This window comes from Schistocerca americana, chromosome 6 (assembly GCF_021461395.2).
Source record: "Schistocerca americana isolate TAMUIC-IGC-003095 chromosome 6, iqSchAmer2.1, whole genome shotgun sequence".
NCBI lineage: Eukaryota > Metazoa > Arthropoda > Insecta > Orthoptera > Acrididae > Schistocerca > Schistocerca americana.
The window spans coordinates 388,542,123-388,569,622 of NC_060124.1; the positions used below are offsets into that span (position 1 = coordinate 388,542,123).

Consider the following 27,500-nt stretch of genomic DNA (forward strand, 5'->3'; position numbering starts at 1 on the left):
CCATCTTAACTAGTTTCCAAGCACTGTAAATAGAAAGTGTATGCAATCAACATTTGGAGTCCAATGCATCACAAAACGTCAGAAGCACAAAGAACACAGAAACTGACAGTAAATCAGTGAAACTGCATAGCATAATATGGTGAAACATGATTTTTGCCTCATTTCAAATGAAAGAAACTTGTGGGCACTCATCTTCACTGAACCGAAGCTGTTACCAAGGTTAGAAGTGGTATTACATGGTATTAGCATGTCGTCTCCTGTGGGCGACGAACTTTTTGTTTGTTTTCTTTAATTACTTTTAGTGAAGAATACTGTTTCACTTAATGGTTATCCAAGTAATAATTTCTATACAGTGACAACTCAACTCACTGATAGCATCAGTTTTTCTCTATTAAGATAACTGTGGTCTGATGTCAATTTTTCTTCCACAATTACAATCATTTTGTCAGTGTGTGCACAGAGGAAAGTTGCTACACTGTATTGTAACGCATTTTTCCATTCCAAAATCAAAATTGGAAGCTAAATTATTCTTGCAATGCAGTGGTCAGATAAGTCACTAGAGTCTTTGTTGCATGGGGTGAGAGATGTAATGCTAAGGAAGGAGATGGTACCCGTATCCCTTACTTTATTACATAATGTCTGTAAGTGATGCAGAAGTCAATACATCAGCTTTGTGAAATATATTTGCTGTGCTCGCATTTGCTGTGACTCATGATTACCACATTGATCAGTAACTTCACAAAGAAACACTGATGCGGAATTTTTGCATAAATAGTACAACATTCCAAATTTGCTTAAATAAGCTATACAATCCATATCTTGGCAGATTTTAATAGAGTTTGTTCCAAAACTGTACAGAAACACTTTATAAATTACATACATATTGCTTCACTTGCATAAAAGCTTGTTACTCCTATAAATGAACTCGAGGATCATATGTGTGTGTCAAAATTATCAGTATTTTGTTAATATTTTATGAAGCACCAATCACTTAACAAAGCAACTTTACCAATAACTGCTCTATCGCGCAAATGTTCTATGAAAACTAGAACACTGATCACAAATTACAGGTGAGAATAAAATGAAAATACTTTGTAAACAAAATAGACACAACCTGTGATTAATATTAAAGCTGCTTAAAGAAAACACAATTTCCTATAAAAAGGTAGGTGGACTGACATTCTTTGCAACTATCAGCAATAATAAATGTAACCTGAATGAATGAAGTAAATTAGAACTGTGTTTATATACTTCAAAGTGGTCTGCATAATCACAATAAGTTACCACGTAATAAATATTTATAATACTGCAAATCAAAAACACAATTGTGGCTGATCATTGTGCAACAATTCTTATAATATTTACAACTGACAGTAAATTGCTGCCAATGCAAATGAGACAGTGTCTTCAGAGAACGATAAGCCAACTGAATTAAGTTCAGTTGTGGCAGGAAATAAATAACTCAATATATTTTTAAAGTCCTAGCATTACTTCTGTAGTGCAGCTGTTTCCAAACCAGGTTCCTCTTTCTTGCTGAACCCAGACAGCAATTTTTTAATCTCCGCAATTGCCTTACCTGGGTTCAGACCCTGCAACAAAAATCAAATATGATTATGGAAATTCTACTACAAAAATTGCAATTATTTAAGACACGTTTCAATAAATTAAGAAAAAAAGGGAGAAAAAGTGACAGAGAATGGTTGGATCCATGTGAGCAGATAACACAGGATTAGAGGTGATGGAGGGTTCAGCGTGTGATAGGGGATGGGTCCCATTGGAGTGACAGGCACCAGTAGTAATGTGTTTAGGTGTGGGTGAGTGAGTGTATGTGGGGGAGGGAGGGGGGGGGGGGGGGGAGTGGGGAGTGGGCACAATAGAAGAAACGAGCCCCACGTCATGAGAGGCAAAGCGGCAAGGCTGCATCTTTTAGGAGTAACCGCACACTGTGAAACCTTTTCAATAAAGTAGCCAAAATATCCATGTCTATGAAATGAGTTCACTAACACACACATACCTTAGGACATGTCTTCGTGCAGTTCATAATTGTATGGCAACGATAAACAGAGTAGGGATCTCGCAACCTACTCAGACGTTGTTCTGTAGCTTCATCACGAGAATCAATTATCCACCGATATGCCTGCAAGGAACATATTTCACATTTAAAACTAATTAATCATACACATTCTTCAAACAACACAATGCTGGAATCAAACATAATCCCCTAGATATATCCACTAATCAAACAGTGAATTACAAGAAAAAATAAAACAAGACAATATTTTATAATTTGAACGCTCGTGCTTAAAGAATGGAGGGCTCACACAATAAAATGTCAACTCAAGATCCAATTAACAAAGAGGGTAGGGCAAGCTTGGAAAACTTCACATTATACAGGGTGTTACAAAGGTAAGGCAAAACTTTAAGGATAAGTCATAGTACAAAGCACAGGCAAATAAGTCATATGGACATGGGTCTGAAATCTCTCCATTTCCATGTTACATTACATTTTCCACAACTCTTCAGTTACTTTTCACTGTTCCCTGAAATGAGAAACATGCTTCTCACAATATTTCCCATCTCTCCCAAATAGGTATTCCAGCATCAACCCAATCTACAGAATAATCAACACCCTGGAAGTCTTCTTAGGACACTAATCACAAGAAACAAACAGAATGTAATACAGTAACATGAAAAAGTAATCACATAGTTTTAATGAATTTCACAGATGGGAACACACACTGTTACCCCCTCATCCAAACCTTCAAAAAAAAAAAAAAAAACCCCTTCCTTACTCCTGCTCCGGTACTATGATTTCTATCACATTAATGTACCCCCCAAGTCCTTTCCTTTTCACCATTCCCCCCCCCCCCCCCCCCCAATCCCAATCCCCCAGTACATCCTCCCGATGCTGCCCCTAACAACACTATCTTGTCCCCACCAAGTCCCTGCCCACTCCCAAAGGCAGCACTAGCATCACCTTCCCCCACTCCCACCCCCCATCCCCGCAGATAGCTTCTCCATCAGATGCAGTCAAGCTCCAAGCCTTGAAACAATGGCCACGCATGTGTCAGTTCTGCTTATGTGAACGTGTGCGCATGTGTTTTCAGACAATGGAAAAGCCAGGTCAGAATATCAACAGCATTAGGGAAAGGATAGATTGCTTGTCACTGCAAAGATGGCACACTGAGTTGCAGACAGGCACAGCAAAATAACTGTTACACATTTAGCTTTTGGCCAAAGCTTTCTTCAGAAAAGAACACACACACATTTACGCAAGCAGGCATGCCTTACACACATGACCACTGCCCCAACTGGAACACAACTGTCAAGCTGAACGAAAGCAGAAACTGGAGTAGGTGGGGGAAGAGGAGTGATAGCAGGGTACAGATGGGGGGAGAGAAGAGCACTGCCTGGCAGATCCTGCATTTTGTGCCAAAGGATGGTCTACACTGCTCTTGCCCACATGTTTGCAGTGTCCATTCATCCTGGTGGACAGCTTGCTGGTAGTAATACCAACATAACAAGCTGTGCAATGATTGCAAAAAGCTGGTATATGACGGCTGCTTTCACATGTGGCCTGCTCTCTGTTGGGGTAGGGTAAACCTGTGACAGGACTGGAATAGGCTTCCTTTACCAGGATACAGGTTGGCTGGCAGCTTTTCAAGGAGCTCTTTGTGGTGTGGGGGAGTAGCCATGTATGTGAAAAACGGCATCCCATTTGAGTCAATTGATGTTTTAAAGTACTGCACTGAAAACGCGTTTGAATGTTGTGCAGGTGTGGTTAAATTTAATGGAGCTAAACTTCTAACTGTTGTTATTTATAGATCCCCAGACTCCAATTTCACAACATTTTTGCTAAAGCTAGAGGAGGTTCTTGGTTCACTTTATAGGAAATACAAAAAGTTAGTTATATGTGGTGACTTCAATATTAATTGTATAAGTGATTGTGCAAGGAAGAGGATGCTGGTAGACCTCCTTAATTCATATAATCTTATGCAAACCATATTCTTTCCAACGAGAGTGCAAGGGAACAGTATAACAACCATAGACAACATTTTTGTTCATTCCCCATTACTAGAAGGGCATTCTGTTAGCAAAAAGGTGAATGGCCTTTCAGATCATGATGCACAAATTTTAACTTTAAAAGATTTTTGTGCTGCAACACGTGTTAAATATAGTCATCAGCTGTTTAGGAAAGCTGATCCAGTTGCTGTAGTGACCTTTGTAAACCTTATCAAGGAACAAGAGTGGCAAGATGTTTATAGCGCTGATACAGTAGACGATAAATATAATGCTTTTCTCAAGACTTTTCTCGTGCTCTTTGAAAGTTGCTTTCCGTTAGAACGTTCAAAACAGGGTACTAGCACAAACAGGCAGCCTGGGTGGCTGACTAGAGGGATAAGAATATCTTGTAGAACAAAGTGGCAATTATATCAAAACATTAGAAACAGTCAGAATCTAAATGCAGCAGCCCATTACAAACAGTATTGTAAGGTGCTTAAAAATGTTATTAGGAAGACAAAAAGTATGTGGTATGCAGATAGAATAGCTAAGTCTCAGGATAAAATTAAAACCACATGGTCAGTCGTAAAGGAAGTGGCTGGTCTGCAGGAGACAGGTCGAGGATATAGAATCAGTGCGTAGTAGGAACGTCCGTGTTACTGATAAGTCGCATATATGTACAGTATTTAATAATCACTTTCTGACTATAGCAGGTGAACTAAATAGGAACCTAGTCCCAACAGGAAATCACATAGTGCTCCTAGAAAAAAGTGTTCCGAGACTGTTACCTGAAATTCTCCTCCATGATACTGACAAGAGGGAGATTGAGTTAATAATTAAATCACTAAAGACCAAGAACTCTCATGGATATGACGGGGTATCTAGCAGAATACTGAAGTATTGTTCTATGTATGTTAGCCCAGTACTTGGCCGTATCTGTAACTTTTCCTTTAGGAGTGGTCGGTTTCCTGACCGATTAAAGTACTCGGTAGTGAAGCCACTTTATAAAAAGGGAGACAGGGATAATATTGACAATTATAGACCTATTTCTATGCCATCGGTGTTTCCTAAAGTTATCGAGAAGGTCGTATATACAAGGTTACTGGAGCATTTAAATTCACATAATTTGCTGTCAATTGTTCAGTTTGGTTTTAGAAATGGTTTAACAACTGAAAATGCTATATTCTCTTTTCTCTGTGAGGTTTTGGACAGTTTAAATAAAAGGTTGCGAACGCTAGGTGTTTTCTTTGATTTAACAAAGGCTTTTGACTGTGTTGACCACAAAATATTACTGCAGAAGTTGGACCATTATGGAGTAAGGGGAGTAGCTTACAATTGGTTAGCCTCTTACTTTAAGAACAGAAAGCATAAGATAATTCTCCGCAATATTGAGAGTGGTAGTGATGTTCAGTCCCAATGGGGCACTGTTAAGTGGGGCGTTCCCCAAGGGTCGGTGCTGGGGCCACTGCTGTTTCTTATTTATATAAATGATATACCTTCTAGTATTACAGGTGATTCAAAAATATTTCTGTTTGCTGATGACACCAGCTTGATAGTGAAGGATCTTGTGTGTAATATTGAAACAGGAACATATAATGTGGTTCATGAAATAAGTTCGTGGCTTGTGGAAAATAATTTGACGCTAAATCACAGTAAGACTCAGTTTTTACAGTTTGTAACTCACAATTCAACAAGAACCGATATTTTGATCATACAGAATGGGCATATTATAAGCGAGACGGAACAGTTCAAGTTCCTAGGCGTTCAGATAGATAGTAAGCTGTTGTGGAAAGCCATGTCCAGGATCTTGTTCAGAAACTAATTGCTGCTTTTTTTACCATTAGAACAGTATCTGAAATAAGTGACACTTCAACACTAAAAGTAGTCTACTTCGCATATTTTCATACACTTATGTCGTATGGTATTATTTTTGGGGGTAATTCTTCTGATTCAAAAAGGGTATCTTTGGCTCAAAAACTGGCTGTTCGAGCTATATGTGGCGTAAGTTCGAGAACCTCTTGTCGACCCCTATTCAATAGTCTGGCAATTCTGACATTGCCCTCACAGTATAAATTTTCTTTAATGTTGTTTGTTGTTAGCAATATTAGCCTATTCCCAAGAGTTAGCAGCTTTCACTCAGTTAATACTAGGCAGAAATCCAATCTGCATGTTGAATGCACTTCCTTGACTCTTGTGCAGAAAGGAGTGCAGTATTCTGCTGCACCCATTTTCAATAAGCTACCACAAGAACTCAAAAATCTTAGCAGTAGCCCAAACTCTTAAGTCTAAACTGAAGAGTTTCCTCATGGCTCACTCCTATTCTGTCGAGGAGCTCCTGGAAGGGCTAAAAAATTAAGCAAATTCCAGTGTTACATTGTTGGTTTTCTTTATTTAAACTTACGACTTGTCACCTGAATATGTTTTTTTATATTTCATTTTATCTGTTTCTAATATCGTGTTATAATTTCATGTACTGACTCGTTCCATGACCATGGAGACTTCTCCTTAATTTGGTCCCACGGAACAATAAATAAAAAATAAATAGGAAGTGCTGCGTTGCTGGATTAGGTAGGTCTTGCAACTGGGTCTTCCAAAGGTATACGATCCCTGTAGCAAGGGATTGCGAGTGACAATATGATGGACTACGACATGGTGGAGATTGGGTGGACAACAGAACACCATTTTAGGAGGGATGAGAAGCATCTTCTTAGGATGTCCCACATTTCAGGGTGTGATGGTAGGTAATCAAAGCCCTGACAAAGGATGTGGTTCAGTTGGTTCCAGTCCAGGATGATATTGGGTGATGGAAGGGGGGCACTCCCTTGCAGTTGGTTCTTGGGGGCCGGGGGGAGTGATGGGAGGACTGAGGGTATGTTGAAAAATGGTATGGGAAATCTGCTTGCAGACTACATCTGAGGGGCAGCGTGTTTGCTGAGGCCTTTGGCATACTGGGAAAGAAAGTTCCTGTCACTGCAGATATGCCATCTCCAGATGGCCAGGCTGTATGGAAACTATTTTTGTGTAGATGGGACAACAGCTGTCAAAATACAGGTACTGTTGGTGGTTGGATGGTTTAATGTGGATGAAGGTGTGGAGGGAGCATCAGAGAGGAGGTCTACATCCAGGAAGGTGGTGTGCTGGGTTGAGGAGAAGCAGAAAAAGCAGATAGGAGAGAAGATTTGATGTTGCAAAGGAATGAGGACAAGATGTCTTGGTCCTGACTCATCATCCGTGGGTTGGACCTATAAAATCTTAGCCCCAGTTTATTCATAAGAAGTGGTATTTCAACTGTATTTTTTGTTCAGAATGCTGCGTCTTACTTCACACAAAAATGCACACTAACCCAAAGAGCATTTTAATGACCATAAGACATTACTGCATCATAAGAGTTCACTGCAGTGCTCAGTGCTGCTGTAACTCTTCCGCACATAAGATGAATGTTTACCTTAAAAACTACTTTTAAACAATATTTCTCTATTACTCCAATATTGCCTGTAGATAGCTCATTACACCCTGTGATAAAGGAAAATGTACAATGTTGGAGGTCCTTCAAACAGTTATATAACCACCAATTGTTGAATCTTGCCTGAACAAATTAAATTTATGAATAGTAATAATCTGAATACCTGTAGTGACTCACTCTTATGTTTGATGGCAAATATGGTCAAATCACTACAAACAGTATTACTGCAAGTGTAAACCTATACTAGGAAAGAAATGGAAGTGTTTGCTGAATTTAAGAATAGTGATTTCAAATTCCCTGGTTCATCTATCAGGAAAAACTTTGCTGCTAAATAAATTTACTGTTTCCAATACCTGCATTAGGACAGCTGGACCAAGGTATTAAACAGTATTACTGCAAGTGTAAACCTATACTAGGAAAGAAATGGAAGTGTTTGCTGAATTTAAGAATAGTGATTTCAAATTCCCTGGTTCATCTATCAGGAAAAACTTTGCTGCTAAATAAATTTACTGTTTCCAATACCTGCATTAGGACAGCTGGACCAAGGTATTTATCACCATTCCACCAGTATGAGGGGCATGATGTGCTGCAGCAAGCACAAAGAATGCATTCATAGAGACCATCCTGTAACAAAAGAAAGCATTCCAATAAGCATCAGCAAGTTAACAACATTCAATTAAATCCAAAGTTCAAGGTAATGTCAACACACTGTCTCTGAATGAAAATGGCTGCTTTAACTTTATCACTACATTAATGTTACAAGATAAAATGATTTATCCAAATGGTGTTAGGTTAACAAATCATGTGTTGGAAAAGAAGAAAATTACTCCCACAAAAGTCACTCACATGAAAGTCTCCAAGGTTTCTCTATTTTCTAACTGTGCCTGAATTTATCTTTGAGTCTGTAATATTTACAAAGAAAAGCGAGTTAAATATGGCGTGACTATTGAATGGCTTCCTACTGAAATTAGAAATGGCTGAACCAATCAAAAAGCAGGATGACATGCTTTGAATATGGGGTAATGTTTCCGACCCAAGTACAGACAAGCTACACCAGAGATAAAAATTTTGTATTAACACATGTTGTGATCAATTCAAAACTTCACTGACATTCATACACTATGCTGAAGCAAGAGAGTGCCTGAGTTGATTTAATGGCACCACAGATAACCTAAAATTATGAATTTAAAAGTACTGGTTTTGGTTCTCAGTCCATCCTAGGATTTTTACCTCACTTTTCACTTCTTTAACCTCTGGTAATGTTTCTTAATTTGAAAAACACCAAGTTACACTGTGGTTCAGAATCCATGTTTCACTGTAGATCTCCCTATAACTGGCCAAACAAGTCAGTGCAAAGGTTGTAGGAACTTAATGGCAAACCACAACCAATAGTATCATGCCTAGTTAAGCACTATGATGTTCAACCCAATCTTCAGGTTGATAATAGCTTTACTTTTATGGTCAAATAAACTAAGTTGTGGCCAAAGCAGGCGTCCATCCATTCTGTGCAAGAGTGTTACGAAACTGTCCAATGTCCACAAAGCAGTTCAACAACAAAACATTTGTGCAACCTTTCAAACCATTAACAACACAACAAACTAACAGTTTCAAAACCTAAAATAAATTGGTAGCCAATAACTAATGACACTGACAATATAGTGCCAAGACAACAAAAAACAACCTCACGTAACATGCAGCACTTGGGCCAATATCACACTAACAATTTAGAAACAAGCATCACACACTAGAGCGTGCCACCAGGTACTCTAACACGCTCTTTGCAAACACAATTTGTGAAGGCCCCCGTAAACGATCAAACATTTTGTCAAACTTAACTATGCTTGACAAATATTTGATGTGTACAGTGCTGTTTGATACATTTGTCAAGCACAGATCGTCTTTTACGTGCTTGCCAGAAACTGTGACGATATTTGTGACGCAGTCTCCCACCACCTCCCAAGTCCCACAGTCCGGCCACAGAGGAGCATTCCCCTCATAACTCAGTACCACCCAGTACTTGAGTAACTGAATTACATTCTCTGCCAGCATTTCGACTACCTTTCATCAAGCCATGAAATGAGAAACATCTTGCCGACTATCCTTCCCAGCCCTCCCACAGTGTTATTCTGCCGTCCACCGAACCTACACAATAAGGATGGACATCCTTACACAACACCTGCTCCCAACCCCTTACCTCATGGCTCATACCCCTGTAATTGACCTAGATGCAAGACCTGTCCCCCATACATCCTCCCACCACCACTTACTCCAGTACGGTCACAAACATCACCTATCCCATTAAAGGCAGGGCTAACTGTGAAATCAGCCATGTGATCTATAAGCTAAGCTGCAACCATTGTGCTGCATTCTATGTGGGCATGACAACCAAAAAGCTGTCTGCCCACATGAATGGCCACTGACAAACTGTGGCCAAGAAACAAGGCGACCACCCTGCTGCTGAACATGCTGCCAAACAGGACATCCTTCATTTCAATAACTGCTTCACAGCCTGTGTCATACAAATCACTCCCACCAACACCAGCTTTTCTGAATTGCGCAGGTGGGAACTCTCCCTGTATTATATCCTACATTCCTGAACCCTCCTGGCCTCAAGCTTCATTAGTCACTGTCCTCACCCATCCAGCCCCTTCCCTGTTCCCATTCCAGCACTTCACTACACAGCTGTCATTCCACCATCACACTCAGTCTTTTTACTGCTCTCCTTTATTGCTACTCCTGCCTCCCCTCTCGACCTCTCCCCACTATACTATCCCCCCCCCCCCCCCTACCCAGCTTCCTCCTTGCCCTTACCCAGTCGCCACTCCCATCATGCACAGGTGCTGCTGCTCACAGTGTGGTTTCACACAGACACATCTATTGTTGACGAAGGCCTTAATGACTGAAAGCTTTATTTGTGACAGTCCTTTTGTTGTGCGTATCTATGATTCATCATCTCTTGCTACATGGTGAGTAACAATTTTCCAACAATTTTCCTTTTCATAACATTGTTCAGTGAAAATTTGTTTAATTACAATTTATCTTATTATATCATGAGTCTTCACAACCATGGAAACTGTGGTCAAGTATAAAGACGAAATAACACTGACAATTACCAAAAAGGTAGAGGTATAGCATCTTTCCCAGCCATATATTACACATGAAAAAAAAAATCAATATTTTAAGTATATAGTCACAAAAAGCAGAACTGAAACAAAATAGATGAAATCGAAGTTCTCTGGTTCAAGTTATTGAACTTGCACTGTCCACCCACAGAAAGTTGATGTAGTTACCAGGTTTGAATGTAACATTTCCTTAATAAGTTTCCAGTTGCATATTTCTCTCTCATTTTAAACCATTCCCTGGACCAGCGTCTTGTTTTCTTCTTCTCTAAACACAGTGCCAGAGTCAGTGTTGTTGCTTTTGTGGTCTTCAGTCCAAAAAGTGGTTTGATGCATCTCTCCATGCTACTACGAATGCTTTACCCGCATTTGTAGCCATTCTCACTAGTATCAAAGCTTCTGCTTCAAAAGCATGCTTAAATTTACAAGCGATTTTGGTATGTGTACAGATATGTCTGACACATCCATGGTGAGATAAGAGTGAACTCAACAGACAAGTTTACTTCTTTAGTAGACTCTTCACAAGTTTTAAAAAATTTCATTGTCCATTTGAAGAAAGTTGATGTAATCATCAGGTTCTAAGGGTAATATTCCCTTTAGCAGATATTCATGGGCAAACATCTCATTTTAAGCCATTCCCTGGACCAGAGTCGCCTTCTTCTTCTTCTTCTAACACAGTGATAAAGTCAATGGCAGAACTGGTCTGTCCGCATTTGTGGCTATTGTCACTACTATCACAATAGTTACGGAGACAGACAGCATCTGCTTCAAATTTGGAAATTTATGTTAAGTTCTATGGGACCAAACTGCTGAGCTCATTGGTCCCTAGGCTTACACAACATTTAATCTAACTTACACTAACTTACGCTAAGGACAACACACATGCCCATGCCCAAGGGAGGACTCAAACCTCAGACAAGGGGCATCTGCTTCAAAGTGAGGTTAAACTGACAAATGATGTTTGAACATGTACAGGCTTGCTTGGCAAATTCTTGGCTAGATAAGGGCAATTTTGTCAAACAAGTTTGATCATTGATGTTAACATGTCATGCCTCAATGACGTCATACAAAATAACACAGTTACGTCACAGGTCAAAGCAGATGGGTGGAATTGGACCCTTTCACTGACCCAGATTAAAAATAGAAGGAAAATTCTGCTGGGTGTGTGGAAAAGTGTTACTGTTACAGATCACAACATTCAGCAGATCAATGGAAAACTTTAAAAGGTGACTGAAATTATTTTAAGAGAACTAAGAAAGCTAACATGGTCTCCCTTAAATGAACTCCAAAGCATACATGCACATAAATATTATACAAAATATATATAACAGTATATTTTAACCACACTGTGTAACACTCACCAGCTTCTGTCTATCTTCCACAGACTGCAGGTAAGAATGGCTCCCAGCAAGAGGTTCATTTTTCCGCTGCAGCCAAGGCTGAATTTCACGGTACTGCTTGTAAAAGTTATTCATATCGGGAACTAGATCCTTTATTACGTACATATGCGGCAGAGGATATATTTTAACTGGCTTGTTTAGATTGGTGTCAATTTTGCTGCAATAGGACATTTACATGCTGTGAAATTTGTTTTTCAGCAACTGTATGATCATTAGTAGACTAATGTTACAGAATCTAAATACATCTAATAGCATGAAGTTTCCAGGATTTCAAGAGACATTAAAATGAAATCATGTTTGAATCCTTTGGGAAGGAGTTGTGCCCAGAGACTGTATGTATTTGATGTGGTAAAGGGTACAGTAATTAGTCTCAAATAATCATTACATATCCAGATTTCGGTAACTCAGTGGTCATCTGCAGCGCTAAAAGACATATAGAACCATTTACAATAAGGTGACACACATGCCTTATTAAGTGTATAATTGTATAAGCATTAAATATGAGTCAATCATCAAATACATACCAGTAGATGTAAGTGGAAACATTCAAACTGCATGTATGCATTTAGTCACAACTGAAGTAATCATATTGAAGGCTGAGTTCACAGAGAGGGCACTAGTTACAGTTGCAACATAACTGGCTTCAGTGTACGTCATACCATCTACAGTGAGCTCTTTACATACATGATGTGTTGACAACATGTATTAACTATTTTATAGTTAGTATGTTTTATTATTTTATGCTTTTTAAGACTTATAGACACGAAACGTGATTGTAACTAAGAACAGTGACTAACGTTTTACAGTTGCTCATCGTGGTAGTTGTGCGAACTAACCAGTGGCATCTATTACTGCTGCACAATTTACAACTGAACATAGCTTAAAATATCTTCTACAAAATAGCTAAGTTAATGACATTTTTACTAGAACTGTGTTACGTACTAAGCACAGCTGAAGGAACTGGAACAGACAAAACATATAGACAAGAAATCTTTCTACTTTAACATGATGTGTCTCAGTAGTTTCACATACAGATACTTTATAACATACACAGTTCAGTGTTAAAACTAACAAACTTTCATGTGGTTAATCCATTATAATTGTCTCCAGAAACTTTGCACTGATATGCGAACTAGGTCATTATTGTCTGATCAGCACACCTGTGTTCGCTGTCCACCTTGAAAGTGGACACAGTGCAACACTTTTGTCCGCACGTATGACGATGCTCCATCCATGCAAGAAGAGAAGATGTATGGAAATGTTGGAGGAGTCTGCAATCTTTTTGCCATCAGGCATCGTCTTGTAGGGCACTGCTTAATGAGCAGGAGGTCACGAGACGCTTCCAATTTTGCAAACTATTTAAAAACCATTGGAATTCAGCTAATATGGGCTGGACCCAACAGACACACTGATCTAACAATAATATATAGTTATGGTCACACTCTTAGATCACATATGAGTACATAGTTACTGAAGACAAATATAACGTATATCCCTTATTATTGCATCATGTAACTGAAAGTTTATTATAATGTATTTTCATGTGAAACTTGTGAGAGAGGTCATGTTAAAGCAGGAAGATTCCTGGTTCTTTTGACATGCCACAGCTGGAATAACAACTTGTAACATCACTCTTATATGTTCCAATTCTTTCAACTGTGCTTAGTATGTAACAAGATTTCAATAAAAAATTCGTATTTTGAACAAGATTGTTTCTATTTTTTAAACTATGTTCAATTTTAAAGTGAGTAAGAGATGCCACTGGGTACTTTACGAAAGTAACATGTGTATCTAAAGTATTAGTCACTGTTTTACATCCATAAAGTATAATATAATAAAAAATGTAAATTGTAAAATACAGTTAATACATGCTGATAATGCATTACACATCTAAAGAAGGCATACTAGATTTGTGTTGTACTGTAAACAGTGACCACACAGTACACTCAACCTCCAATATGATTACTCCAGTTGGAACTATGTGCATATATGTGGTTTTAATGTTTTCACTTACATTTACTGGTATGTACTGGGTCATTCCATGTCAAGGGGACCAGGGGTCCTCACTCAACCATCTCCACATCTAATGAAATTTGGTGTGAACGTCCTATAAGGTCTTTGAAGCTTATATACCAAATTTGTGTTCAGTATCTTCAATTGTTGAATTTTTAGGGGCTTTTAAAGAAAGGCTACTCATCTTCACATCACATACAAAGGTGCAAAGGTGCCAAGGTGCCAAGTTTACTAGGCTTTTTTAAAAGTTGTAGCACACATTTGGTCACTTGTTTTAATATACACAGACAACTTATTATGTTTAACCACATCATGGCAAAAATTTGGGATTTAGCCACACCTAAATATAGCTAAAAGCTTCTAAGGTGGCTAAAAAATTCATTGTGCTACTTGACTGGCCACTGCTACTTTTCATATGAAATTTCAGAGGGTTATTCCTACCTATGATGTCTATTTATGAATCAAATTTAAGTAACATTGGATGCCTAGAAGAAACAATATGCCTCTACAAAGTAGGCCAAAATTTTCTACGTGCAAACTTTGGGGTATTTTTGGGGGACAATATCTCAACTGTGTCTTTTTCAATCCTCTTTTTCTTGCCACAGCTTGAAAGAACATGCCTTAAGCTTCCAAAGCCATACTGTTTAATTTATGGATCTAGCATACTGATGGGTAAGAATCCATTTCAAATGCTATTATTTTAGCACTTCAAGAAGACTGAAAAGTAAAACATTTTGATCATTAAGTCCCACAATTATTTTTTTTTTTTTTTTTGTATACAAATTAGTTCCAAACATTAACATTGCTATAAAACAAACATAATACCCAACACAGCAAATTTGCAAAACAAAAACACTAAAGAGTTCCATTTTTGGTTAACTAGTTCTACAATTTTATCAAGGACAGATTGAAGAAAACTGTGTCTTCCAGATGATGATGGTGACTGTGCTTCAAAGTCACGAAAATATGTTGTTCATGAATCCAGCAGGTGTCTTTAGTAGCTGGCCTGTGGAGAGAACGAACAGAACCATGTGCGTGCATGAGTACATCATCTTGTTCATGTGAAATACGCTATTAACTTTATTCGAAAGGCATGGACAGCAATGGTATGATGACGGAGAGTCACTGATCATACAAATGCTAATACTCTGAGATTCTTTGCCACCAAAATAGATAACAAATGGATGTAATTGGCCTGAATATTCTCCCAATGAAATCCTTGCACAGCATCTTCGACAACAAATGAATAATTCCCAGCAAAATACATCAACAAAATTAATTCATTTTCTGCAAGATTTCATTTCAGCTGCTTACAGTATGAAATTTAGTATTTGTCACGAAGTGACTGCGTTTTAAAGTGGTAATTTTCAGAATCAGTGTCCCCACGAAATCTTCAGCAGTTCTCTGACATGTCTCCCATATGTGTCTGTCAGTAAGGACCCATTGTTGGTATTGCACTGTTTCTTCAGGGTCATAGTCTCTACAAGTGTCTCTGAGAAAAGTCTCTAGTTATATTTTTCCTGAACATTCCTCGCAACACTGCAGCATGCAAGCTTTCGATTCCAAACTGAATGCAGTTCCCCCCCTCCCCCCCCCCCTTTCTCTCTCTCTCTCTCTCTCTCTCTCTCTCTCTCAAAACCTTATAGTCATCTTGGATGGATGTTTCTGAAGCTAATATTAATTTGACATTTTGATGAATTGCACATACACATATTGAATGTGATCCAGAAGCACCAACTGTAGTACGCCACTTCAGCCTGAACTCTCAAAATTTTGAGAAGCTCAGTTGTTTTCCATATTGCTTACAATAAACAACGAACATTTCTTTCAGGTTTCAAAGGAGCAGATGTTTATGCATGTGAATCTTTTTCCTATTTATTTTTACTGCAACACAATCCTTTTAGCCTGAGCATAAACAAGAAAACTCATCTCCAAAAAAGTTAAGCCATTTTGTTTTACATCATTGAGCTTTTCCCTTTGCAGTTTGCATGTATTGTCAAAATCCCATCTTCTAGCTTTAGTTTCCTAGACTTCTGCTCTATTTTAGTCAAAGCAGCAAATTCTTTAGCAGTTTTTTTCAATAGTCCAACTATTTGGGGGCCAAGGTTAAAATTTGAACTTTTACTGCAATTTCTTGAAGCCTGCAGCTTAAGTGCTTCAATTAAGATATCCATATCTTTAAATTTTTGGCACTCTTCTGTTTGTATTTTAGCAATATCTACTTGGCTCACACCAGCAGCTGTGGCAATTACCTTTGTAATGGGTGTTCAAAACTTTGCACTTTATGTATCCTATTGAATCCCTTTTGCCGATCCGTTGAACTTTTAATGGTGACTCTCCAGGTGATGATAATGAAGTATTATCAATGAATCAACAACATTCATGATTTCAGTGGTGATTCCTGCTTATCCTGGTGGGATGATTCTTTTTTGGCCACTTCTTGTCTACATTTGGTACAAATTTTCTGACCAGGTTTAAAAACATTTGTCAGTAACTTCAATCTATCAGCCACTGGAACGGTCACTGCTGTTAAAGCCTTCTTAGTTACATGTTTTTCTTTACCATATGGACTGCAGCAAGGCTTCTGCAGGAACTGAAATTTTGTCATCAACAAGGCATTATGGTAGGGACAAATTTGGGCATCTTCAGTAAAGTCAAGCCCAGACCTACTTGGTGACATTTTCTTAACTGATTGTAGTTTACTTTTTTCATAATACTCGTAGAATAGTGATGACTTAAGACAATCAGCTCCATCTGATCCACCAAAATAGCATGGAAGATTCGGTCTTGTTTGAATACAAAATATACAAATTAGGCCATCAAAACTGTCAACACCAAAGATTACGCGTCACAGAAGACTGACATAGTAAAAGTTGGCAATGAAAGCAACAATTGAAAGTGGTATTTCAGCAATGTATCACTGCTGCGAGGACAGAGCCTTAAAAAAATATTATTGCTTTATAATGTCAATAGAAACTGAGTGACAATGCATATATGCACCACCACACATTGTAGGGTTAAAACAGTCTAAACAACATAACATTCCATTATGATCATCTAGATTTTACGATCTCAAGAGCATTTTCTGAGGTTTTATTATATCTATATTCTATACTGTAAAATAATGTAAAAACACTTATTAGTAGTTATATTCCCTAAACAGCAGGTAAATCTTATACTACTAAAAGATACTAAAATTACACATTTTTTTATCTACAACTTCAAACTGTATTAATTTTTCGTATTCGCCGATAATCCATTCTCCCTCTTTTTCAATAGGTATTCTTACTCATCAACATGCAAGGTCCAGAAATTAAAGCATGTTCTTTCCAGCTTTGGTAATAAAAGGAGGACTGAACAAGAGACAGTTGAGATATTGCCCCCCAAAAATTCCCTAAAATTTGCATGTAGAAAATTTTGGTCAACTTTGCAGATGCATACCGTATTTACTCGAATCTAAGCCGCACCTGAAAAATGAGACTCTAAATCAAAGGGGGGGAAAAAAAATTCCCGAATCTAAACCGCACCTGAAATTTGAGACTCGAAATTCAAGGGGAGAGAAAAGTTTTAGGGTGCACCTCCAAATCAAAACAAAGTTGGTCCATTGTAATATGAGGCACAATTTAGGTCGAATGAATGGCGATACAGCTACTGTAGTTTGGTTCGAGTCGTAAGCTTAGCAGTTAAGCTTTACCAGGTAGCCATTGCTATGCGTCAGGCGCTCCGTCCGTGTTTATATGGGTACCCTTCCTTTTTCACGTGCTTCGTCTGGTTTGAATCGATTGCTTATTTTTCTTTTATAGGTGTTTACGTCACTAAGCTTAAAATGCATTATTGTACTGTGTTGTGCATTGTTTGTCACATTCTGATAATGTGTGTTTACGACCTGTCGCCGCTCGCGGCATCTCATTAGCGAAACAATGGCAAGAGACTGCTATTTGTTGTTACTTACACTGCTGCTTTCTTTGATAATGATAGACAAGAACCAAATAATAGACTGCGAATGATAGAAGATGTTCTGAACGAGAGTTTAGCTAAAATTTTTCTCCGTTTGAAAATCTTTGCATACGTCTCTTTTGTACATTACATTCTGCACAGAAATTAGAGTCATCTTAGATTTAAAAAGATCTAGTCTATTGCCTTGCTCCATTTCTGACTATCACCATTAGGCATAAGGATAATACGAATATAAACATGACATGATATGTATATTCTTGTGTGTTTGCTATTGTCTCACACTAGTTTCGTAGTTTATTGGGCAGACAGGATTTAAATGAGAGAGCAGCAAACACGAAAGAATACATGGCAAAATGTTCATATTCGTATTCGTATTATTCTTATGGTGAAGAGAATACGGCATGTGATTCACAATTCATAAAAGTTCCTATTAGTAACCATCTCTTCTCACAGGTAGGAAAAAATTCAGAACGTAGAATTGGCCATATTGATAAACATCCCAAACAGTCTTCCCAGTCGGATTTTCGTAGTACATTGAATTGCTGCTATATTCGAAGATGAACAATATACGGAATTTGTATTTACTTCGTTGGATAATGTATGAAAATGCAGTGGTTGAAACTCGGGGCAGAGAAAAAAAGCTCGTCTTCGATCTTTTTTTTTTTAAATTTATTTACTGACGCAGAGGTTTTGGCGCCAGTATTTATCTTTGTGTCTGCAAAGCATGCCTGTGTAGCGCTACTTATATTTGACGACAGAAGTTACTTCTGGCGGCACCTACCAACATTTTTCAGATAAGCTGCAGGCAGTTGTTTGGATTACAAAAACCGGAAAAAAACTGTGGCTTAGATTCGAGTAAATAGGTTATCTTTTCTTCTAGGCAGCCAATGTTAATTAAATAAGATCCACATACAAATATCATAGATAGGAAGAACCCTCTGAAGTTTTGGTACGGTTGGTTCATATGAAAAGTAGCAGTGGTCTGTCAAACCTTAGCTCTCAGAAAAGCACGGCGACTTTTTTAGACACTTTAGAGGCTTTTAGCTATGTGTAGGTGTGGCTAAATCCCGAATTGTTGCCGTGGTGTGATTCTGCATAAAAAGCTGTCAATGTATGTTAAAGCAAATGACCAAATGTGTGCTACAACTTTTAAAAAAAAAAGTCTAGCAAACTTGGCACATCCACACCTTCGTACATGATGCGAAAATAAGTAGCCTCTCTTTAAGAGCCCCTAAAAATTCAACCACTGAACATACTTGACTGGAATTGGTACATAACCATCAAACACCATATAGAACCTTCACATAAAACTTCATTAGATTTGGAGATGGTAGAGTGGGGACACTTTTTAATATTGGTCTCTTTGGCATGAAATGACCCTATTTTACAACTGGCTCACATTTAAAGCTTACCCAAGTGTATATTTAATAAGGTGATGCAAGTTAACTTATTGTAACTTGGTCACACAGTGACTAAAATTCGCATAAGCAATACACATTATTTGCAACCGATTGCTGTACCCTTTACCACTTTGATTAAAATGAAAATGAATCTACAGAAACTGTAATTAAGGAAATCACACAGGGGTTAATTTGGAAAGGGGGGGGGGGGGGGGGGAAGGATTTAATATAATCAAGAATTACCCATTAAGGAACACAGCTGAGCCTCTTAAATCACACAAGGAACAACAAATACATGACAAGCATAAATTCAAATAATTAACTGTATTCTCATTTTATTAGGAGTTACACTCATGTCAGCCACCATTAAACAGAGTGCTGATACAGCCAAATTAAATACCATATTTGGAATTTTCTTGAAAGAATGAAAATTATTGGCAATTACTATAAAGGGCATTAACTTGCTTAAACGAGGAATGACTCAAAACAGCTGTATCTTTGTAACAGTTCTAGATATTTTGTTCTAGTATTTTTTATTTGAAAGATAATTGCTTTATGATTACAATGGTATCCTCCATTTGGACATATCTGTCAGCATCCTTTTACCGCCGCCTTTTGAATTTTTTTTATAATTTACAGAATTTTTTTTTTTTTCCAGAAATGCCACTCTATAGAAGTTAGATTTTCTTCTGTTGATTAGTACCATGTAGTACTGTATTCTCTGTAAAGGAGAGCTTCCACTTTTTAAGTTGGTCTGGTTTTATTTTAAAAACTTTCAAGGGTAATGTATGTCTTCACTGAAGTTGTTTCTTACTAATTTCTTTGTTAAAATGTTTATTTCTATAGTCTTTGTTGCAGTTATTTCTTTTCTATTTCATTGTTGCAGATATTTATTACACTTTGTTGTTGTTTCTTTGTCATGGTCGTTCATTGCGGATTTCTGTATTGTAGTTGTTTAGTGCTAATTTGTTTACTGAAGAGGCTTCTAAGAAATCTAAAACCATCCAGTGAGGAATTCGCCAGCTGACACAGTTGCAGTGTGTTTTGTGAAAAAGATAGTTTGAAATGTCTTCTGACTGGGGCCACAGGAGAGTGTAGTGTGCTGACTATTTGCATACCCATACACGAGTGATACATAATATAAACAAAAAAAAAACATATTTTGTTGACATTCGGAGTAAGTGTTCTCATTTGAAGACCCTGTTTCAAAGTGAAGATGTCTCCAGTGATCATTTTTTGTGTTCTTAATATTGACAGAATAACAACAATGATAGTATCTGTACAAGGTGAAGCCTCACATGCTGCAGATGATGTAGGTTTTGCATCAACAGAGGGAGAGTTAAATACCCTGAATCACTCTACTACAGAGATAGGTGTTGGTCCTGTTAAGAAACCGTGGTCAGTGAAGTTGAGTCCTAAAGTCTAAGCATCAAGAAAGTGCAGAGAAATTACTAAGGCTCTGGATGAATACACTACAGCAAAACGGACCACACTCTTCAAAGAAGAGATTCCATCTTCACAAGAAAATGAACCAAAGCATTCTTGCACCTATTGCGAGGAATTTTTCACAAATACCAAGTCAGCTGTTGAATACTGTGCACCCTATAGTGAAAAGTTGTAAGTTTTACCTATTATCCCAAAGATATTTTCCAAGAAAACAATTTTGGACCACATTCTGTCAGTATCAAAGTACATGGTGGACAAATCAAGAAATGGGAGGTCTGTAAAAAGAGTCTTTGGAAGACCAGATCCCTATTATGGTCATCCTGTAGAAGCAACTCAAGTTCAAATAGCGCAGTCATTTTATCTGGAAGATATATAGAACAGTTCTTGCCAGAGTGCCAATAAAGAAGACCTTATAACTGTAACAGCCGAAGGTCAAAAAGTTGTGAAAGTGAATAGGTACATAACTCGCAGTATTAAAGAAAATTTTGCAATTTATAAGAGCAACTATACAACTTCACATACTGGCATATCAAAATTTTATTCACTACGACCTAAGTGGGTAGTTGCACACCCACCTCGAGATGTCTGTTTATGTGTTTATTGTGTGAATTTTGAACTTTGAGTGGTAACTTCAAAGAACTTACTGGAGCATGTGACATAACACCTTGCTTGGGCATGTGAAGTCATTAGTAGTCTATGGCATAAACCGAGAGACTCGTTTGTTTCAAGAATGTGGTGACTTCCTTGGAAAGGGAGGACTGTCTTTACAGACAATTGGCCTGGAAGACGTAGCAGATAACAGCAGAAATTACATACAAGCTATGGGAGGAAAATAAACTATTAAGAAATCTGATGCCTTTGACAGTTTCATTGATGAACTTTGTAAATGGTCAATGAAAGCAGTAACACACCAGCATCTGAAGAAATTACAACAACAACAACACTTTGCAGAAGTGAAAGGGTATGTACAAGCTGAAGAACTATATTTAGTGCTTCACTGTGATTTTGCATTCTCCCACATGAATTACAAGGATATCATTGAAGTAATGACCAGGTTTCAAATTTTACAGGTGGGACATATTTTCAAACAAGACCACAAGTGTTGTAGTTATAAGTGATCATACAGGACATGACTCGGCACATGCTTTACTAGCAATGCGCAAAATTCTTCAACTGTAAACGGGCAGAGAAGATCATTATTTCTGATGGTACTCCTAGTCATTTTAAAAATCTTTAACAGCTGTCTGAATTGAGTAAGTCACTTGCACCAAATGACTGGATATACAGTGATACTGGTCACAGGAATAGGCCTTGTGATGGTGTAGGAGCCTAATTAAACATCATGCTACAAAATATAATTTTTCTAGACCAAATACAGCTGCGATTGAGAATGCTGAGAATTTTATGAGAGTCGTAAAATCTTACACATCCAGAGCCCTCATTCTTTTGTCCAAAGAGGAAATCGAAGAATTCCGTGAGCGGAAGAAAGAAGAACGGTCCAAACAAACTACTCCTGTGAATGAAATTCAGAAGACAAATTTTTGGACTCAACGTAATGGGAGAACTCATATTGCATGCACTTTAAAGAGGAAGAAAGAAGAAATTTTGTTAGTTCAGTCAACATCTCAGAGACAGCAGGATAATATTCAGATTCACAACCTGAGAAGAGAGATGTTTGTGGCATGTGTGTGTGTATGACTGGTGGATTGCAGAGATTATAGACACTAGTTATGACTTAAATGATATTGTAGTGAACTTCATCTACCATATGGACCAACTGCTAGATATAGGTTTTCAGTTGAAGGACAGCAGCAATGCCATCAGTGCTCACTTCCTGTTCACAATGGTTTGAAGATTTTAAGTGCTCCAGTTCCTATTGGTTCAACACGAAGGCATCACTTTATATCAAAGGAGGATGCTGAAGCAATGGAATATATTTTTAGTTAATTGACTGGCTAAACAGAGTGCACAAAAGTTGTATAAATTGAAACCTTTAAGTCTTTGGACCTTGCCCATACATTTGGAACCATTTTAAATGCTTGAAAAATGAGAGTCTTCCTCATCTTTCAAAACTAAAGCTATGTTAAACAAGGCTAGGCTTTGATTTTTATGAACCTGTTGTGTGATGATAAAACTGGTTTTATGCATGGCAAAAAGTTCAATTGCTTTATGTTCAGCTTAGAAAAGTGGAAGCTCTCCTTTTCAGGGAATGTAGAACTATATGAAACTAATCAACAGAAAAAAATTTATGGATTGGCATTTTTGAAAAAAGAAGTTTTCCATAAATTGTAAAACATTCAGAATGCTATAGTAAAAGAACTTTGACAGGTAAGTCCAAAAGGAGGATTTCTTTGTAATCATAAAGCAATTACCTTTCGAATAAAAGAAGTCCCCCCCCCCCAAAAAAAAAACTAGAACTGTGTCAGAGAAACAAGAGAAACAACATTTTAAAATTTTTTCCAAAATATGCATTTTCAAAATGGCATGTGCAGTGTCATCTTTGGAGGGCTTTATCTTGGAGCAGAATTTTTTTTGGAAAAAAAGTGTGTTCCTTACTTAGTCCTTTAATGTAACATATGCTAAATTCCATAACATCTGAGACTATGAAGGTAATTTTTTTTTTCCTAGCCTGCCTGAATTAATATGGACTATGCCATAGGCAATAGTATCATGTGTAGAATAAGTCAATCTAGAAATTCCTTTTGTAATGAAACTTCACGCCACATTTATACAAAATTTCGTCCTCCTGATGACTAGTTGCAAAAGCCTTGATCCATGGTGACCACAAATAAGCAGAAAAATCATTTTCAATTTAGGCACCTGATACATGCCAGTGTGTTGACACCTCCAATGTTCATTGCACAGGATCCACATATGCCTTCCCGGCATGATCTCCTGAATGTCAATGTTGGGTCAATGTCATTTTTTATTTTTATTAGACCATCCAGCACCATCGGACCACACCTGAAATTAAAATTCCAAAAAGGGCATAGTATGAAAAACATGACTTAGCGATAGAACTAGTAAATAGAATGTTAAATATGGATTCTTTTATTTATTTGTATTCTTATTTTGCTTTACAATTTTTGTGAGCATGTGCTTTAAACATTCACTGGGTCAGTATTTCCTTCTGTCGTCTCATTATCTCTAGACAACTCAGTTTACTTCAAAGGATTGCTAATATTCCCCAGAGCATATGTGAAATAAACACAAAACATGACAAGTTACGAAACAATGTGTTACTTTGAGTTATTATTATGAGAACAATAAAAAGAGGTAACTATGCTGGACCTGCTATTTTTTTTTATTAGGCTGACACCTCCCAAAGGTCTAGGATCGCATGGTGTATTGGTGGGCAACATGTGGAGATCCCAGTAAAGTGACTTTTTATAATGCAGTTGACTGTGAATGCCAATGATTTTCAAGTGGTTACTAAGCTCTTTTGGCCCTGACCACTGACAGCCACTGGGAGCACTTACACTGGTTTACACCACAGTAGCTACAGTTCAATTTTGAAGTTCTTGTATCTTTGTAAGCTATTTAACTCTTTTCTCATCATTTCTGTTATCTCGTGTGATATCAATGCTCCACACTTTCTTGTTCTCCATAATTGTAATGCCTGGTATATTGTGTACCAAAAGCCGACCCGTCGAAAGTCCCGGAGTAATTTGACCTTTTTGTTTTTGGCAATGTTTTCTAGATTATGGACCCACCAGTTCTTTGCCACCGGAAGATCATACTTTTGTCATAAGCAAGCTCCAGTAGATCTTTCGTGCCACTGCTTATAGTCAGTCTTGGTGATCACTTTGCAGCAGCTCAAGATGTGGTCAATTGTTTCCTCAGCTATTATTTATTTATTATTTTATGATTCAACATCACTACCATGACATACAATAAAATAAAAAAATAGAACTTCTGCTTTCGGAGCATTACATCATCCAATGCCAAGTGAAATATAGGTCCACCATATTTGCTGTAATTACATTATGGGGATCAAATAACATTTTCTGTTATCCTGTGTGTTATTTATTACTACTATTTAAAATTATATATTAATTCTCTAGTCCCTGAACTTGCCAATTATAAACAACCAACTGAAGACATGGATGGAAAAATGGGCTAACCCTCAAATGTAAAACCTTAGATATAAGTGTTGCAATCAGTTTCTAGGTACAGGAACTACTAAAATTGACAGTCTCACCCCTAAGTGATATTTAGTCACGAGACCATGCTAATTTTTATAGTTCCCTCATCCAGCAACAGATGGCAATTATCTCTTCAGTTTTTGTATTTGACTGTTAGCCCATTTTTCCGGACACGTCAATTGTATACACCCCATAACTCACTGTGCCTCAAAATGAAGAGCAATGGGTAATGCCGAATTTGTTCTTACGTGTTGAGATCCACATCATATTCTTGCATTGTAGGTTTTTCTGTGGGCTTATCAGGATTCCATCGATACACTAAAAATTTTTTGATCCTTGGTTGCGCCTTAGTCTCTGCAGCAACAGCAGCTGCCGCCGCTGCTTGCTGCTTTGTGGCACTATGAAGCCTCCGTACCTACAACAGATCAAAGGGCTTATGACATCATCTATCGAAGTTCATTACTTACGTAACTTAAGTGCCAACACCCAGATTAGGAACTAACAACATTGAGCTCTTTAATGACTGAGCTGATATCACCCTACACACTATACAAGAGGTAATTCTGAATAAACAGAAATATTCAATACGTCTCGTCGGCTCTGACCAATGACATAGGACACAAGGAACAAATGGTGTAAAAAACATGGAGACTGTAACATGATATCGGTGACTATTTTTTCAAACAGGTTAGCTCTGGAGATAACTGTGTTCTACTAACCTGATGCAAACCTCAGGCAATACTATGTCTGTCACCATAACCATGATTATTATTATCATTATTTTTTCCGCCAACTCGCAACCGACAAGTGCTGTCACCTTCCAACCTAACCTAGATCAGAGGCCAACAGAGCTATCTGTCACCACAACAAGATTTTTTTTTCTTCCCACAATCGTTGGCTTCGCTGGCTGACAGTAATACTGTGAATATACACAGGTAAGCCATTAACAATACACCGCTGATCAACTCCGACGACTCGTATTGCCTATTCCTCTTGACCCGTTATTACCAACATCTGTCTTTCGAATCAAGCACGCAAACTAGTGATGGATGACCTTAGAGCTACAGCATATCGAGAGATATATATATATATATAGTAAACCAAAGAGTATTTTTCTCTCTCTCTCTCTCTCTCTCTCTCTCTCTCTGTCAAAAATACGAAGAACTGTTACTGCTTATGCGTAATTGTTATTTAAAATAAGATGAATCTAATGCCAAATCATAAGCCTACTAATTATTTCTGATAATATGAATCTAATGCCAAATCAAGTGCCTGCTAACAATGCATTTCTCAGTGTTTGCCATTTAAATACCAAATCACCTTAAGAAAGTAGTGGGTTACATAATACTATCGCGTAACTGTTATAAAAAGTCATGCATTAGAAGCGTAGTCTTTAACGTCATTTAGTCAGGCCGATTCTCGGAGTGACGCCATATAATCAGAATTATGACAGGTCAACTTACATTCCCAAAAGTTCCTCTGCATAGCCGCATAATCGTCGCTTCACCTGCCATTCCGAATCGCGCAGCTATTACTTCCAGAGATAATACTTTGACGTGAACGAAGTCTTTCGGCACACTATTGCCAACTCAACGTTTCACAGTTCAGAAAAAAATAAAAATAGCAGGAACTCAAACCAGGTTAAACTAGAAACTGGCCATTCTCTTTTAGCGGACAACACGACTGAGCTACTCAGACAGAACTCATAAGCAAAGACGGTATATCCAAGCAGCAGATGCTCACAGTTATACTACGGCCCCGGCGCTGTCACGGGCCCAATAGCCATACTAGGGCTTTTCGAAAAAAAAATTAATTCTTTTGAATTGAAAATAACGAACTACAGGTACTGATAGTTGTGTTCGCATGATTGTGCAGAATTTTGAAGCACCGGAAGCAATATATTGACGACATAAAATTTTAGACATGTATCAACGAATGCAAGATACAGTATTAGGAGTGACCTGGATAAAATAGGAGCAGAAACTGAACACACAAATGTGGGATTTGTGGAGGTCTTTCAGCACCATGATCAGCCCTTGGTAAACACTGCCATAAGGCGTGCTAACACTGAGCTGAACAGGATGCTCCAGACACCGGCGAAATCTCAAATAAGTGTTGTTCCAGTAAATGCTATTGATAGGTGGGGATACACTACACATGCCCTGCACCTGAATAGGATAGGGAAAAGGAAGTCATGTTCTCTATTAGTAGAAACTCTAAGGGGGTCCACAGTCACACAAGGGGTGACCCCCGTGGTTAATGGGTCCAGGTAGACAGGTTTTTTAGGTTAAAGCCAAAGACCAGACAGATGGCAATCAAGATAAATAGAATAAGAGAAACTTCATGTACAGTAAATAGGGATAAAACAAAGGGTCGTATTAACTTACTTCATCAAAATATCAGGGGGGAAAAAATAACAGGTGAGCTATTAGTGTGTTCAGATGATATCTAAAATAAGAATGAGATTGATATACTCTGTCTGTCTGAACACCATGTAACTGTGGGCATGGATAAGTGAGTATAAATGGGTATAATTTAGCATCTTACACTTGTAG

At 37.9% G+C, this 27,500-nt stretch overlaps 1 protein-coding gene across 1 annotated transcript; it reads right to left on the bottom strand.

Annotated features, from left to right (window-relative positions):
* Positions 1-815: 815 nt before the first annotated feature.
* LOC124619755 (succinate dehydrogenase [ubiquinone] iron-sulfur subunit, mitochondrial) lies at positions 816-26,562 on the bottom strand. The gene is made up of 7 exons (XM_047146334.1): positions 26,409-26,562; positions 25,194-25,360; positions 23,621-23,764; positions 11,946-12,141; positions 7,988-8,089; positions 2,015-2,137; positions 816-1,589 (listed from the first exon to the last, which is right to left on the bottom strand). Exons 1-7 carry the CDS (start codon positions 26,457-26,459, stop codon positions 1,488-1,490), a joined length of 885 nt encoding a protein of 294 aa, XP_047002290.1. The 5' UTR covers positions 26,460-26,562; the 3' UTR covers positions 816-1,487.
* Positions 26,563-27,500: the final 938 nt, after the last annotated feature.

What these genes read in the sequence shown, in the direction of transcription:
- LOC124619755 (XM_047146334.1), bottom strand. Translation starts at nt 26,459, where the DNA reads ATGGCAGGTGAAGCGACGATTATGCGGCTATGCAGAGGAACTTTTGGG. An exon ending in TGGAAGATAGACAGAAGCTG is followed by an intron (nt 8,090 to 11,945) that starts GTGAGTGTTACA and finishes CTTTTGTTACAG; the next exon opens with GATGGTCTCTATGAATGCAT. An exon ending in GCACGAAGACATGTCCTAAG is followed by an intron (nt 1,590 to 2,014) that starts GTATGTGTGTGT and finishes TTTTTGTTGCAG; the next exon opens with GGTCTGAACCCAGGTAAGGC.